Here is a 16,214-nt window from a genome sequence, read left to right on the forward strand (position 1 = left end):
TAAAAAATGTGCAAAAACAGATCCCTGTAACTACAGACCAATCAGCCTTCTCCCAATCATCAGCAAGGTTATGGAATCCATCATTGCTTCAGACATGAAATCCTTCCTCTTCTCCAATGGCTTGATTTCCAATCATCAATTTGGTTTCAGACCAGGTCACTCCACCCTGGATATGCTGCTTCTGCTCTCCCATCAATGGATGGAGGTCCTCAATGCCAGACAGGAAATCCGAGCCGTATCCCTGGACATATCACGTGCTTTTGACACAGTCTGGCACCCTGCCCTACTCACCAAACTCTCTTCCTATGGTATTCAAGGCCATCTCCACTCATGGCTCGCAGACTTCCTCTCCTGTCGCAGTCAACGTGTGGCCCTAAATGGAGTTCTTTCATCCCCTCTTCCTGTGCAGGCTGGAGTTCCTCAAGGTAGCGTTCTGGGCCCTGTTCTTTTTCTGGTTTTCATCAATGATCTCCCGGACTCTCTGGAAAATCCTCTATTTCTCTTTGCCGACGACTCCACCCTCTGCCGTACCATCTGTCATCCCTCAGACCGGCAAGCAGCAGCTTCTTCGCTCACTGCAGATCTGGATAAAATCACAAATTGGTCCAACACGTGGAACATGTCCTTCAATCCAGACAAATCTTACACTCTCACGATGTCTCTTCAAAAGGACCGTTTAGAAAACCCCCCCATCCACTTTCTCCACAATCCTCTGGAAGAAGTCTTTTCTTTCAAGCTTCTGGGTCTTACTATCTGCCATGACCTTTCCTGGGAAAGTCACATTTCCAACCTCACCTCAAAAGCCAGTTGCCGACTAGGAATCCTCCGTCGTGCAAAGTCCTTCCTCGGCCCTCTTGAGCTCCTGACCACTTACAAAGCTTTTGTCCGTAGCCTGATGGAGTACTGCTCTCCCCTCTGGGCTGGTGCTCCTGCCTCCCACCTTTCTCGGATTCACGCTGTCGAAGCCAGGGCATTTAAGATCATCGGCATCTCCCGCAATGAAGCTGAGTCTTTGGGCCTCTCACTCAATCACCGCAGGTTGGTCGGTGGTCTTTCTGTCTTCTACCGACTCCACTCCAGCCTTGCTCACCCTGCTCTCTCTGCGATTTGTCCCCACCACATTTCCACAGGGCGCTCAAGGTCCGCCAACAACCCCCTTCTGGTAAAACTACCAAAATCTCGAATCACTGCCCATCTTCACTCTTTCATTCCTCTTTTTTCCCGCCTTTGGAATAAACTTCCTCACTCTATTCTTTCCCATTCTTCCCTCCGGGTTTTCAAAACAGCTGTTCACCACCACCTCTTATCTTCCCCCATCCAAATCCTCGATCTTTTCCACCCCCGATAATCCACCCAAGCCCACTTCCTTCAATTCTCCTGCTTTCCTTCCTGAAAGTCCCTGTAATGTCCATCTTCTCTTCGCCATGTTCCACGTCCCATCCCCATCCCTCTCCCTTCCACAGTTCACCTGTGTCTGTTCCCCACTGTTTTGTCCCTTCCACTCCCGCCCCTCTTGTCTCATGCCTCCTTGCTGTGAGTTGTGTGTTAGCTCTCATACGAGCCTCGACCAAGGTATACAAAAAAAATAAAAATAACTTGTTGGGTGATGCATCAATATGTGTGCCGTCCATCAGCAGGACATTCAGCTGGAGAACCCATCTGCCAGCAACGGTCGTTGGTGGATGTTGAAGATCCCTTTCGTGAAAAAGTGGTCAGTTATTGCTGGCACCTCAACAAATTACAAATCGCTGCCCTGACTAACTGCTGGGAAGGCAATGGCAAACCACTCAGCATAAATCTCTGCCAAGAGACTGCTTTGACAGCACTGATACTCTGTAAAGAGTATGATACATTGATGATGATCATGATGGTGATAACTTGCAAGAGAACGAAATTTGTATGACAAAGCTCAAACCCCATGCACTCCCATCCTCACTTCAAATTATATCGACAATGGAAAGAGAAAACAAAACTTTGTCACAATTACAACATGATACACCTTCAATCTCCATTTTATTTCTGCTTCATCAGTGGCTATCGACATATTGCATCGGCAAATTGGTAGAAATGTCACATGTGGCAGTGGCATCCACATCTCAAGTCACACAGACTGTTGCAAACCTTATAACGAAGGCGGAATTGATGTTTCACGTGATCCTCGGGCCTGTGGCTGTGTCGTTGGGAGTTTCCTGAGAAATGGCCCATCACGACCACAGAATCTGGATGAGGATGATGATTGGGCCTCGATGCTACCAGGATAAGCCATGACATCAGCAAAGGAATACACATGAACACCATCTGCAAAATAAGCAAGTCAGGAGAAAATGAATAGCCACAAGTTTCAGCTACATAGATTAAAATGTTAAAATATATTTTATGATTGCTCATCATATACCTTTGAAGGAACATGGGGGTTGTATGCTTGGCTATGCATCATCAACCCCCAGTGGAATCAGATCTGGCTAAAACTGTGACCAAATGCAGTTCAGCTTCAAGCCCACCATCCTTCAGAAAGTGGTGTTAAGGTGGCTGCTCTGCAAATTGGAGACAATGTCTCACAGTATTTCATTTTACAAGAAGAGGCCAAAATTCAAATAGAGGGTCCAAGACGTTTGCTCTTTGGTGCCGTTCCTGATCTGAACAGCCATTGGAACCCCTTTGCCTTACCATATGCCATAACCTTTCACAGGAGAAACTATTGGGGATGCCTCTTCACGATGGTTGGACCCACCAAGCAACCACCACAGCTGTCGGCTGAATTCAAGCTCAGATCCAAATTATGACGAACCTACACAAGTCTCAAATGCATTAAAACCACACTCATCCCTTTCCACCAAATACAGCACCAACACCTGCACACAACCAACCACCTCAACTCCAAAAGCACACACATTATCTTTATATCCTCCAATACAACACAGACAGCCTCATCAACAAGGCCATGCAACACAAACACTTCACTCTCACAAACAACATTCACATAACCAACATAAAATAAACCAAATTACACAACAAAAACAAAACACTGACTATTCACAACAAAGGGCAGAGGAGCTCCTTGAGAGCCAATGGTCATCCATTTCTCGTGCCCAACTATATTTGCAGACGTGCTCCTGCAGTTGGGATAATCTTTTGAGGAAGTCGGCAGGATTTGCACTCCAGCCACCGTAAAACACGTCATTCTGCAAAACCCACAAATGCAAGGAAATCTGCAAACTTACTCCAAGGGATTACTTCCGGTGCTGCTGCCCTCCACAGGGCAGCTCACCGGATGACGGGATTGGGGCAAAGCCTTAGGGTACCCCATTCCTTGGTGATCGGAGGTAAACCTCCGGGGTCAGATGACGATGTTGTGTGCCAGCGTGGTGCTGAGGTGTCGTCCACCAGACGGCGGTCTCCTTGGGTTAACCTGAGGCAGTCCCTTCGGGTGGGTGCCTGGAATGTCCTATCTTGAGGAGAGGATGATCACCTGTGTCTGTTATCATCTGAGCTCAAGCATTTGAACATAGGTATTGCAGCACTTCCTGAGGTTCGGAGACAGGATAGTTGCGAGATCATGGCGGGTAGTTACACCTACGATTGGTTTTGTTGTTCTGATGGTTACCATGCTCAAGGAGTTGCTGTAGCTGTGTCCAATAAGCTGACTCCAATGATAATTGAGGTAAAACTGGTCAATGAGTGAATTACGAGACTAAGGATTTGTCACTCCTTGGGTGTCACTTCCCTGGTCTCTGTATAGGCTCTGACTGAGGCGAGTGATCTCACCGTGAAGGATGCATTTCATGCCATGCTCGAGTCTGTGGTTTATCAGTGCCCCAGGCAAGATACTCTTCACGTCTTGGGGGGATTTCAATGCATTGACTGGAACCGATAGGGACAGTAATGAGACATGTATTGGTCCCCATGGGTCTGGAACTGTGAACTAGAATCGCCTCAAGTTCCTTGACTTTGGAAGAAGTCATGGACCTTAGGTGGCCGATTCATGGTTTCAGCACCCACAGGGTAATCATTGGACTTGGTTTTCCAACACTGGTGGTGTGGCAAAGGATATTGACCACATGCTCGCTGATGGTCATTCGAAGATGATCCAGAACTGAAGGATCTACCGAAGTGCTCAGTTCCTCTATACCAACCACAAGCTTGTTGTAGCAACTCGGAAGTTACAGATTAAATCTGGGGGAATGGTACCATCCCAGCCTAAGCTGGATGTGGCAAGCTTAAGGATGAGAGGGTAGCTGAGGAGTTTGCGAACAGACTGAGTGGGGATTTGGGGCTGAGCTTTGGGGCTGAGCCCAATCCTGAAGAGTTATGGATGCCTTCAAGCCCACCGTCCTTGATGTTGGGCCGGTGGTTGTCTTAGAACTCTCCGTATGGTGAAGAAGAATTTGGTCTCTCAAGGGACACTGGGTACCATTTACCAGAGTCACAGGGCCAGGCTTAATGGTAGAGTTGAGCTGTTCAAGGAGCCGAGGCATAAAACTGAATGTGTGCTGAGGGTGGACAAGGAGGCCGATGTGTGAGGAATCTGTGAGGGGGTAGAGCATCACCTCTGGTCAAGTTATTCTCGTCCTGCTTACAGGGGAATTCGCACATTGCATTCCTCCAAGCTCTGCAGTTAGAGCAGAGGGTGGTGGGCTCTTGACAGAGGAATCTGAATTGATGGCGCGCTGGGCCAGTTACTTTGAGCGGCTGTACCAGGCTGATCCACCGGCTGTCGAGTTGGATGTCAGGGATGTTACAATGTCTATTGCGAACCCTCCAATCAACCGTGGTCCACCTTTGTTTGTGGAAACACAGGCTGCGACGAACCGGTTGAAATGGGGTAAAGCTCCTGGGATCTGTGGCATCCATGTTAAGCTTCACAAGGATGGTGGAAATACAGTACTCATGCCGCTGCATGCAGTTCTGTGCTCTGCCTGGAACACAAGCATCATCCCAACTGACTGGGAGAGGGGCCTTGTTGTCCCTCTCTGGAAAGGGAAGGGTGATCGCCAAGACTGCAACAACTACCGAGGGGTGACACTGTTCTCAGTGCAGGGCAAGGTCTTTGCTCAAATAATTTTTGAGAGGGTTCGCCACAATCTGCTTGAGCACCAGCATCCAGAGCAGTCAGGCTTTACACCAAAGAGGTCAATGATTGACCATATCCTTGCTCTACGGGTCCTCACCGAACGCAGACGAGAGTTTCGGCAGGGGCTGCTTGCAGCCAATGTTGATCTCTGCAAAGCATTTGATTCAGTGAATCAGGATGCCCTCTGAAGGATTCTTGGTCCTCGTTGGATGCCACCAAAACTGATGTCTGAACTACTCTCTGGTACTGAGAGTGCTGTGAAATGTGGTGGTACCATCTCAGATTTATTTCCAGTTGTTACTGGAGTTTGTCAGGGGTGTGTACTGGGCCCCACACTTTTCAGCACTTATATGGACTGGATTCTGGGGAGGATGTTGGGGAGATCAAGTTGCGGTGCATCATTTGGGAATGTCAAGATCTTTGACCTTGATTTTGCAGATGATGCAGTCATGTTTGCGGAAACTCTGGATATCCTTTTGGGGGACCCTCGAGGTGCTGAATGAGGAGTCGGAGCCACTGGGTTTATGGATTTCCTGGGTCAAAACTAAGATCCAGGCTGTCAATGACATCTTCGATGCTGCTATCTTGTCTGTACCAGTTTGTGGTGAGGATGTTGAGGTCACTGAGAGATTCACTTTCCTTAGAAATGATATTCATGTCTCTGCTGGCTGTAAGCCATAGGTTAACAGATGTCTGGGTCGAGCCTGGGGAGCCATAGATTCACTGGATCATGGGGTGCGGTGCTGCCGGTACCTGTGCAGGACGACGAAATCCGAGTCTTCAGGTCCTTGGTGCTTCCAGTCTTGTTCTACGGATGTGAGACTTGAACTCTAACCAGGGATCTGAGACGTAGACTTAATTCCTTTGGTACAGATCTCTTCAGAGAATCCTTGGCTATCACTGGTTGGACTTTGTGTCCAACGAGCGGTTCTCGAGAGTGACTCAAATGAGATTTGTTACCTGCATAGTCCACGAGTGTCAGCTGCGGCTCTATGGAAATGTGGCTCATTTTCCTGATGTTGATCCTGCTCACCACATTCTCTCAGCGAGGGAGCCTCGTGAGTGGAGGAGGCCAATGAACCAACCACGTGCCTAGTGGTTGCAGCAGGTTGATCAGATTATCAAGGAGATGGGGTTGGGTCAGGAATCTGCCTTGGGGATAGCCAGACGGAGGCCCCTGAAGTCCTGGCAGAAAGTGGTCACAGCGACGCGCTGCTCTGGCGCATGCTCCCATTCCTGACCAGACCTGTAACACACAGACAGACCCGATGCCAGAGAAGGAGGCCTCATCACATGCATACAAATGTCAATTGGATACACAGCTATCACTCAAGTCACAAAAGAACTTCAACCACAACATAACACACTCAAGCTTCAAGCTTTCAAATTAAAAAAAATAACACATGAACATCATAAACATTTACATACCACCAGACATGCCCCCGAACTGTAACAACCAAATACTCACCCACAACTACAAAACCTATGCATCCTCCTGAACTTTATCATCGGAGAGGGCTTCAATGCCAAAGACATGGCCTGGTACACCCAAAACCAAACAAACACGAGGAGGCCAGACCAGAGACCACACAACTACATTTGTTATCCAAACTTAACACTCCAGCCCAACACACACACATACACACATACAGACATACACACAAGTCAGTCAGTCAGTCAGTCAGTTTTCTTCAATATGAAACTATATTTGAAAGAAAGCACAATATTCAACCACAGGTTAACCTGTTATAGACTTGTGCATGCAGATTGTCCTTTGTATGCATAAAGTGTATGCTGTATAGTGTTATATTATCACTAAACAAAGTATAATAAATCTTTTGAAACTACTCCGAGCCCCTATATACCAGCCCCGCCGTTCTGCATGATTGACTAGTCAGAAAACATTTCTGCTTGGCTTGACTTGACCGCCCCTTACGCTAGCATCCATTTTATCCACATTCATATAAACCGCATGTCTATTAGAAATTTGGCATGAGCAACAAAAAAAAAAGTTTTCAAAACAATAACAAAAAAGGAACACAATCGTTTTTTGGAGTATGTAATCTGCACTTTAAATCATCATGCATACGTTTCATTTGCTCCTTCCATCGTCTTTTGTAAATGCAAGTGACTCACTTTGTACATTTATCACTTTACAACGGTTTGACTTTTAATCGGTTTTGCAAATAGTCATCGTTTTGTCCAAAAGAAAAATAAACCAATGTCACCCTCAGGGTGACTGCACCGTAAAGATGAAATTGTAAAGATGAAATGCACCAAATAAAGAAATGGCCAAACCATGTTGTGACACCGGTCCTTCAGTTGCATCCTGAATGTTAAATGTTGTTGAACAATTAATGTCCCTGGAGGCTCTGACTTTCAGTCCAAATGCTTATGTTGAGGTAATTTTTTTTTAGATGAGATCCTGTTCTAGGCGGTGTAGTTGTTGTTGTGAAGGTAATGTTGAGGTAATATTTATTTTTGCAGATGAGATCCTGTTCTAGGCGGTGTAGTTGTCGTGAAGGTAATGTTGAGGATTTTTTTTTGTCAGATGTGATCCTGTTCTAGGCGGTGTAGTTGTTGTTGTGAAGGTAATGTTGAGGTAATATTTATTTTTGCAGATGTTCTAGGCGGTATAGTTGTCGTTGTGAAGGTAATGTTGAGGATTTTTTTTTCAGATGAGATCCTGTTTTAGGCGGTGTAGTTGTTGTTGTGAAGGTAATGTTGAGGATTTTTTTTTTGACAGATGAGATACTGTTCTAGGCGGTGTAGTTGTTGTTGAGGTAATATTTATTTTTGCAGATGAGATCCTGTTCTCGGCGGTGTAGTTGTTGTTGTGAAGGTAATGTTGAGGTCATATTTATTTTTGACAGATGAGAACCTGTTCTCGGCGGTGTAGTTGTTGTTGTGAAGGTAATGTTGAGGATTTTTTTTTGACAGATGAGATCCTGTTCTAGGCGGTGTAGTTGTTGTTGTGAAGGTAATGTTGAGGTAATATTTATTTTTGCAGATGAGATCCTGTTCTCGGCGGTGTAGTTGTTGTTGTGAAGGTAATGTTGAGGTAATATTTATTTTTGCAGATGAGATCCTGTTCTAGGCGGTGTAGTTGTCGTGAAGGTAATGTTGAGGATTTTTTTTTGTCAGATGTGATCCTGTTCTAGGCGGTGTAGTTGTTGTTGTGAAGGTAATGTTGAGGTAATATTTATTTTTGTAGATGTTCTAGGCGGTATAGTTGTTGTTGTGGAGGTAATGTTGAGGATTTTTTTTTTCAGATGAGATCCTGTTTTAGGCGGTGTAGTTGTTGTTGTGAAGGTAATGTTGAGGATTTTTTTTTTTTTGACAGATGAGATCCTGTTCTAGGCGGTGTAGTTGTTGTTGTGAAGGTAATGTTGAGGTAATATTTATTTTTGCAGATGTTCTAGGCGGTATAGTTGTCGTTGTGAAGGTAATGTTGAGGATTTTTTTTTTTGTCAGATGTGATCCTGTTCTCGGTGGTGTAGTTGTTGTTGTGAAGGTATTGTTAAGGTAATATTTATTTTTGACAGATGAGAACCTGTTCTAGGCGGTGTAGTTGTCGTTGTGAAGGTAATGTTGAGGATTTTTTTTTTGTCAGATGCGATCCTGTTCTCGGTGGTGTAGTTGTTGTTGTGAAGGTATTGTTAAGGATTTTTTTGTCAGATGTGATCCTGTTCTAGGTGGTGTAGCTGTTGTTGTGAAGGTAATGTTGAGGTAATATTTATTTTTGCAGATGAGATCCTGTTCTCGGCAATGTAGTTGTCGTTGTGAAGGTAATGTTGAGGATTTTTTTTTTGTCAGATGAGATCCTGTTCTAGATGGTGTAGTTGTTGTTGTGAAGGTAATGTTGAGGTAATATTTATTTTTGCAGATGTTCTAGGCGGTATAGTTGTCGTTGTGAAGGTAATGTTGAGGATTTTTTTTTTTCAGATGAGATCCTGTTTTAGGCGGTGTAGTTGTTGTTGTGAAGGTAATGTTGAGGATTTTTTTTTAACAGATGAGATCCTGTTCTAGGTGGTGAAGTTGTTGTTGTGAAGGTAATGTTGAGGTAATATTTATTTTTGCAGATGAGATCCTGTTCTCGGCAATGTAGTTGTCCTTGTGAAGGTAATGTTGAGGATTTTTTTTTTTGTCAGATGAGATCCTGTTCTAGATGGTGTAGTTGTTGTTGTGAAGGTAATGTTGAGGTAATATTTATTTTTGCAGATGAGATCTGTGATGTCTGAGGCGCAGCTGAACATGGAGAGTGAGAGCGTAGCAGTAACTCCACTTTATTGCGCGTCCGGATGTACATCACTGGCACCCCGAGCGGGCGAGTCATGATATACGAAAACCCAATCACGTGATACAGCACACTCCTCCCCTCGTAAAATGACAATTCAAATGATGAAATGACAAATATAACATGACCAAACGAAACCAATCAACATTCAAAATCCTCTAAGTACCGCGGCCGTCTCCTGACCCGCCTCGGACGGGCAGCGACGCCAGACGGCCCAGGCTCAGACGCCTCCCGGCTTGGTCGAGGCGACACCTTCACCGGACCTGCCCCATCCGCAACAACAACCGCCCCCGGCCGACAAGCATGCTCATCGTCCACGGGCAGGACTGAATCAGGTGAACACCCCGTGGGCGTCGGCACGTCCGGCCCTGGCGATACAACGTCTGGCCACGGCGACATCACAGGTGGGGTCCCACATCGCTCTGCACGGGGGGGGGGGGGGTTGACGCTGAACAGCGATCATGCATTTGGTCAACGTGCCGCTTCCACACCTCCCCACCATCAGTCCGCACCATGCAATTCGCCGGCCCCAGTACCACAGAGACCACAGCCGGCACCCATTTGGAACCGTGGAAATAATCGCGCACCATTACCCGCTGTCCCACATCAAAACCGCACAGCAGCGTTGGGCGTGACACCACCCCACTCACCGACCCTCCAGGTCACAGCAAATCCAGTCTGGACCGCAATGCCCGTCCATAGAGACGAATGGCAGAATTGCCCGTGACAGGGTGAATAGCGTTCCTGTATTGAAGAAAAAGACATCGACCACCGTCTGCACAGGTGCAACACCCCCCCCCCCCTTGCGCAAAGCCTGTTTCAACATCCCAACAAACGACTCTGCCTGCCCATTCGTCGCAGGATGATACGGTGCGGACCTTAGATGACGAATACCATTTTGACGCATAAACTCATCAAATACACCTGCGATGAACTGCAAACCGTTATCAGAGACCAGAACCTCGGGTAATCCTTTATTAGCAAAGATTGTCCGCAGTTTTTCTACTGTAATGTTTGCTGATGTATGCTGCATTAATACAACCTCCGGCCATTTAGAGAATGCATCGATCACAATCAAAAACATTTTGGCATTAACCGGTCCTGCAAAATCCACATGGACCCTCTGCCAGGCCCTGTCTGGGGTAGGCTATAGTCCCAAAGCTCGACGCGGGTTATCAGCATCTGTTTGACATGTGGTGCAACGCTTAACCAACCGCTCAATGTCTTTGTCCAACCCCGGCCACCACAACAGGCTACGAGCAAGACTCTTGGTCTTCACGACGCCAAGGTGACTGACATGCAGTTCTTCCAAACACCGCTGCCTGAACTTCGGCGGAATCACCGCCCTCATTCCCCACATAACGCACCGTTGGACCAACGACAGCTCCGATGCGCGTGACGCGAAAGGCTGAAATGCCGGTGTTGAAGGTAGATCGCTCCAATTCCCCGTAGAAATCACCTGGATGACACGGGTGAGCACTGGATCATGAGCTGATTCCACCGCGACCTGTTTGGCCGTGATCGGCCCGCTTTTGACCTGGCCCAGCGTGAACACATCAACCCGGTTGGCCGACTCAGACGCAGCTGGACCCTCCGCGCAAGGCAAGCGCGAGAGCCCGTCGCAGTTAGCATGCTTCTCGGTGCTCCGGAACTGAATATCGTAATTGTAAGCAGCAAGAAACAGACACCACCGCTGTATCCGCGCGTTCAGGTCTCAGGATGAATTGAAGTGGTTTGTGATCCGTCTGCAAAGTGAAATGCCGCCCCAGCAGGTATTGATGAAACCTCCGCACACCCCAGACGAGGCTGAGAGCCTCGTGCTCGATCTGGGCATATTCCCGCTCTGCTGTGGATAGGGTCCGGGATGCAAAACAAACAGGCCGCTCGGAACCATCGTCCATCCTGTGGGAGAGCACTGCCCCGATGCCATATGCAGAGCTGTCGCATGCCAATAAGAGCGGACGTGCAGGCTCGTAGTGCACCTCCACCTTCCGAGGGCCTTTCGCCTCCACCTTCCGAGGGCCTTTCAACAGCCCCTCCGGTGTGATGATGTGCCCGAGGTATTCGAAGCGCTGCTTGAAGAACGCGCACTTGTCTCTGTTCAAGCGCAGGACGCATGCTTCTAGCTTCGTCAGCACTTGGGCAATGTTCGCAAGATGCTCGTCCGCCGTTTTCCCCGCAATGAGCACATCGTCCAGGTAGGTTTGAGCGGGCAGGCCAATGCAAACCTGATCCATGGCTTTCTGCCACAAGGCCAGGGCCGAAGCAATCCCAAAACAGAGTCTGGTATATCGATAGAGCCCTTGACACGTGTTGATTGTCAAAAGGTCGCTACTCCCGGGATCCATCGGCAGGTGAAAATATGCATCACGCAGATCAAGCTTCGTGAAGTATTGACTCCCCGCCAATCGTGCATATATCTCATTGATTGACGGCAGTGGGTACTGCTCCACGCTGAGCCCCGGGTTAACCGTGGACTTGAAGTCCCCGCACAATCGGACGTCTCCATTCCGTTTCAGCACCGTGACGACCGGAGTGGCCCAATCTGAGTACGACACCCGTTCGATCACTCCACAGGCCTCCAGCCTATCCAGTTCACCCTTGACCTTGTCCCGCAGGGCATACGGCACCGGTCGTGGTTTACAAAAACGAGGAACCACCCCCTCCTTCAGGAAGAGCTTTGCCTCCACGCCCTTGAGTTTCCCAAGGTTGTCGCAAAACAAACCTTGATGGCTTTGAAGAATCTTCTCCAACTGATCCTCCCATCGGCTCGGCACGGGTTGCACAAGGTGAACGGCGGCCCAGTCTAGCCTGATGCGGGTCAGCCAGTCTTGGCCTAGGAGAGACGGACCCCTCCCCCGCACGACGTACAACGCAAGCGTGGCGACCTGGCCTTGGTACCGCATAGACACGTCTGCCATCCTGACTGGCATTATCTTCTCGCGGGTGTACGTGAACAGTGTGAAGTCGGACCTGATAAGCTTCAGGTCGTTGAGTCTACGTGCGGTCTGTTCGCCGACGATCGACACCGCCGCTCCCGTATCAACCTGAAACGTGATTGGCGTGTTGTTCACTTCGACTTCCACCGTCATCGGGCGCGCCGCCGCAGGGCCAATTGAAAACAGGCCCGTCAACGGCTGCCGGTTTCGCCCCGGGTCGCCTCGCACATCGCCGTCCATGACCTTAATGGTGGCCAATGCCCCTCGGCACACACGCTTCAGATGACCCACCTTGTGACAACGTAAACACACGGTGTGTTTATACGGGCAAACACGGCGCAGGTGTCGACCTCCGCATCCCAAACACGTCCGCGGGGTTGACTCACCATGAGGTCGATGGGCCCGGCCCGCACCGCGTGAGGTCGATGGGCCCGACGTCTGGCCCCGGCCCGCACCGAAGGTCGTGCGTGCGTCCCGGGTCGCTCACGACACCGCGTGGGCCCCCGGGCCATCTAGCATGCCGCGGCCGGTGATGGCCCGAACATCTCCGAGAGTCTGCTCGACAGCTGTAGCAGTGTCGACCGCCGAGGTGAACGTAATGGCTTCACCCTTCAGCCGTAGAACCGCCGAAACAATTTTTGCATCTTGCAAACCAGAAATAAAATGATATCTGAGCCGAGCTGGACGCTCCTCTGCCGTGAACTTGCAGGCCACGGAAGAATGCTTCACTCGCGCCACGAAATCAGCGACGCGCTCCTCCGTACATTTCGCGAGGCGATCAAACTGGTATCGAGCCAGCTGTAATGACTTCTCCGGCGCCATGTGTGCTTTCATCTTCCGCACAATGTCCCGAAATGACAGCGCGTCCCCACTGGGCTTGTCCGGCGCCACCAAATCACTCAGCAATCGATAATGTTCCGCCGATAGCGAGGCGAGCAAGATCGACTTCTGTTTGCTCTCGTCGACCACATCATTCGCGTGGAAATAGCATCCCAATTGCTCTGAAAACAATTCGAAGTCGTCTCCGACGAAAACGGGCACCTGTCCGACTGTCCGTGCGCCGTGACTCGTCGATCAACCATCCTCGTCAGCAAACTGTGGTATCCGAGGCGCAGTGGAACATGGAGAGCGAGAGCGTAGCAGGAACTCCGCTTTATTGCGCGTCCGGATGTACATCACCGCCACCCCTAGCGGGTAAGTCATGATACACGAAAACCCAATCACGTGATACAGCACAAGATCGTGTTCTTGGCAGTGTAGTTGTTGTTGTGAAGGTAATATTAATGTTAATATTAATGTGAAGGTAATGTTAAGGTAATATTTATTTTTTCAGAGCAAACAGACCGTTTAATTTGATAGATTTAAGAAGCGAACGTAAGAAGAATTCTACGTTCGCTTCGAGGCTTTGCCTATTCCATATTATCCTTTAGGATGGACTTCTTCCTGTCTTCTCTCCACTGGTCAGATGGTCAAAAACAACACTCTGTTCATGGAAGATGGAGCTCCATGCCACACTCCAAAAAAGACCAAAGAATGACGGGACAGAAATGGGATCGAGCGACTTCCATGGCCAAGTCAGAGTCTCCTGACACGAATCCCATCGAACACCTCTGGGCCATATTGGATCGAGCTGTGCGGAAAACGGTCCAGGAAACCAACATCACGGGCAGAATTGCGAAACTTTTTTGTAGGAAACCTGGGCAGAAATCCCATGAGAGAAAATTTCAGAACTCGTTCGTTCTTCACCTGAAAGAGTAAAAAAAAACATTGAAATCTGCAAATGGCAAGTCCACAAAATACTGGTGTATAGATTAAAACGGATCAAATATACTTCAAATCTTCAATAAATAAATAAATTAGTCAAAAATCATGGTGTCCATTTACTTCTGCCATGTCTCCGTACATGGGGGGAGGGGGACAGATCAGTCATTCCTGAAAGAAAAAAAAAATTCCCTCAAAACTTCGGTCGAGCCCAGAATCCAGCAAATTCCAATTCTCCAATTCTCGAATTCCAGCAAATTCACCTTGAGGCGCAAACAAGGGGTCGCACGACGCCCCTCACGGTCGATCATACGCACTGCGTGGACGAGGTGCGAGGATTGTAACGACAGCGAACCGTGAGGGAGGCAGAAGATGTGAGGAAGAGAAACGGAAAAACGTCGAACATTCACCACAAAGAGTCACGGCGATTTCAGCACCACAGACACCGGTACGGCGTCATGACGTCAGCTCGTCCGGGGAGAGAGAAAGAAAAAACGTGCGCGATTACGTCATCGTGCGTTTTGCGACCCTGCAGTTGATTGGACAATCCCGCGAAGACGCTTCACCGTTGTGTAAATCCCGTGCTGTTGTCAAGCACGATGGTTGTTAGTCCGTCCTCCATCTTTTTTACATGCTGAGCATGAAGCAAGGAAGCAGCACGAAGCAAATTTTTAAAGCCTTTGGGATGATTCGACCAGGATTCGAAGTTCGAACCACCATCCTTGCAGGCTCAAAAACGACGCACGAACCATGACGTCACAGAATCTGGTTAAACCTTGTTAATTACGGACACGACAAAAAAGTCGTTTGGTTTCGATAACCTTGGCCAAACATTCCTCCCAAAACACTGAATACACAAGAAAATGTGCAGAAGGTGGTGGTGAGAGTAGAAGGAAGGGGTAATGAGAAAGAAAAAAAAAAAAAACTACTGCATTGGCCGGGAATCGAACCCGGGCCTCCCGCGTGGCAGGCGAGAATTCTACCACTGAACCACCAATGCATATATTCCTACGCAGAAGACTTAACTAAAAATAGGTCATATTGTCAAAGTTATTTTGCAGATTCTTGTAATATGTTTGTATAATTTTTATTTCCCACAATGCATCTCACCTAACTGTGCTTTCCGTTGCACACTTTCGGGAATTCCATGAAGCCTTTCTTACATTCATTTGTTGAGTTTTTTTTGTCGCCGTATTTGCAGAAAAAAAAACGCTCCCACGTGAACGGCGTGCTTTGCTTCTTCTTCTTCTTCTCTCGTGCCCTGCACGTGGCTGCAGGTTTGCATCATTTGTTGGAAGGGTCATTGTGTTTGAACCTGATGGCCCGATGCAGTGCCCCCTTGTAGATTAGAGCACGATTTGTAATGTGATGATCGATGAGCAGGATTGCCAGATTTGAAAAGTGGAAATATCGTTTTGGAAACTCAAAATTATCGTGAGATTCCGACGAACCACGTGATTTTGTATTTTATTTCGTTTTGCCGGCGTTAACCCACAATGCACAGCAACACATTTCAATAATTGCAAAGCGCCCACCGACGATCGTACATTTGTGGGATCATAAATAACAGTCATTCCCAGTAATTCCTGGTTTTCGCCTGACTGCACACAGCCTCTACTGTGCTCGTTTTACCTCTTGAATGCATCAATGCATAAGAGTTTATATAAACAGCCTTGAAAAAGAAAAAAAATATCAAAACATGGAAGTGTGTTGTGCAACGTTATACACCGCCTGAAAATAAAACGATCAAAACGTCGTTATAATCAAATATTAAAGGGGAAAGTGTAAATATTTTTGGATAGAGGAGATAAATACGATGTTACTTGATGATTCTCATCACTCTGTGACGTCACGTTGTGGATGGGTGAACTCAAATGAAATGTCACAGAAAAATGCAGTGAACTTAACGCAACGAAGATCAACTCCGGATTGTCAGAGGCGTGTTTGAAAGTATTTTTTTTGTCTACTTTATCGAGGCTCATGGAAGAGCTAACACACAGAACATATGCCAAAGGAAGGAGGGGACAAGGTCAGGGGCGGGAGAGGGAAGCACAAAACAGGAGGGACAAAAACATTCGGAGATCTCTGGAAGGGAGAGGGATGGGGTGGGGTGCATGGAGTAAACAAGATGGACACTACAGGGAAT

The 16,214-nt window shown here is 47.8% G+C and overlaps 1 protein-coding gene and 1 non-coding gene across 3 annotated transcripts in view; both read right to left on the minus strand.

Moving 5' to 3' along the window:
- The window catches only part of LOC147029644 (follistatin-related protein 5-like), a 109,172-nt gene extending 94,610 nt beyond the window's left edge, over positions 1-14,562 (minus strand). Inside the window, exons 1-2 of one of the 2 annotated variants that reach the window (XM_085872846.1) lie at positions 14,332-14,562; positions 2,122-2,298 (exon numbers count right to left, since the gene is read on the minus strand). In XM_085872846.1, the coding sequence (XP_085728972.1) occupies positions 2,122-2,298; positions 14,332-14,379 (225 nt within the window). In that variant the 5' untranslated portion in view covers positions 14,380-14,562. Of the gene's footprint in view, positions 1-2,121; positions 2,299-2,395; positions 3,016-14,331 lie in introns of those variants that run through there. The other variant, XM_085872847.1, reaches the window with a different exon arrangement.
- Positions 14,563-14,997: 435 nt separating this feature from the next.
- TRNAG-GCC (transfer RNA glycine (anticodon GCC)) lies at positions 14,998-15,068 on the minus strand. Its single transcript has one exon. It is a non-coding gene; the product is annotated as a tRNA-Gly (tRNA).
- Between the last annotated feature and the right edge of the window lie 1,146 nt (positions 15,069-16,214).

Source organism: Eptatretus burgeri, chromosome 3 (genome assembly GCF_056783735.1).
Source record: "Eptatretus burgeri isolate ZD-2024b chromosome 3, Ebu_testis_v1, whole genome shotgun sequence".
In the NCBI taxonomy this organism is placed as follows: domain Eukaryota; kingdom Metazoa; phylum Chordata; class Myxini; order Myxiniformes; family Myxinidae; genus Eptatretus; species Eptatretus burgeri.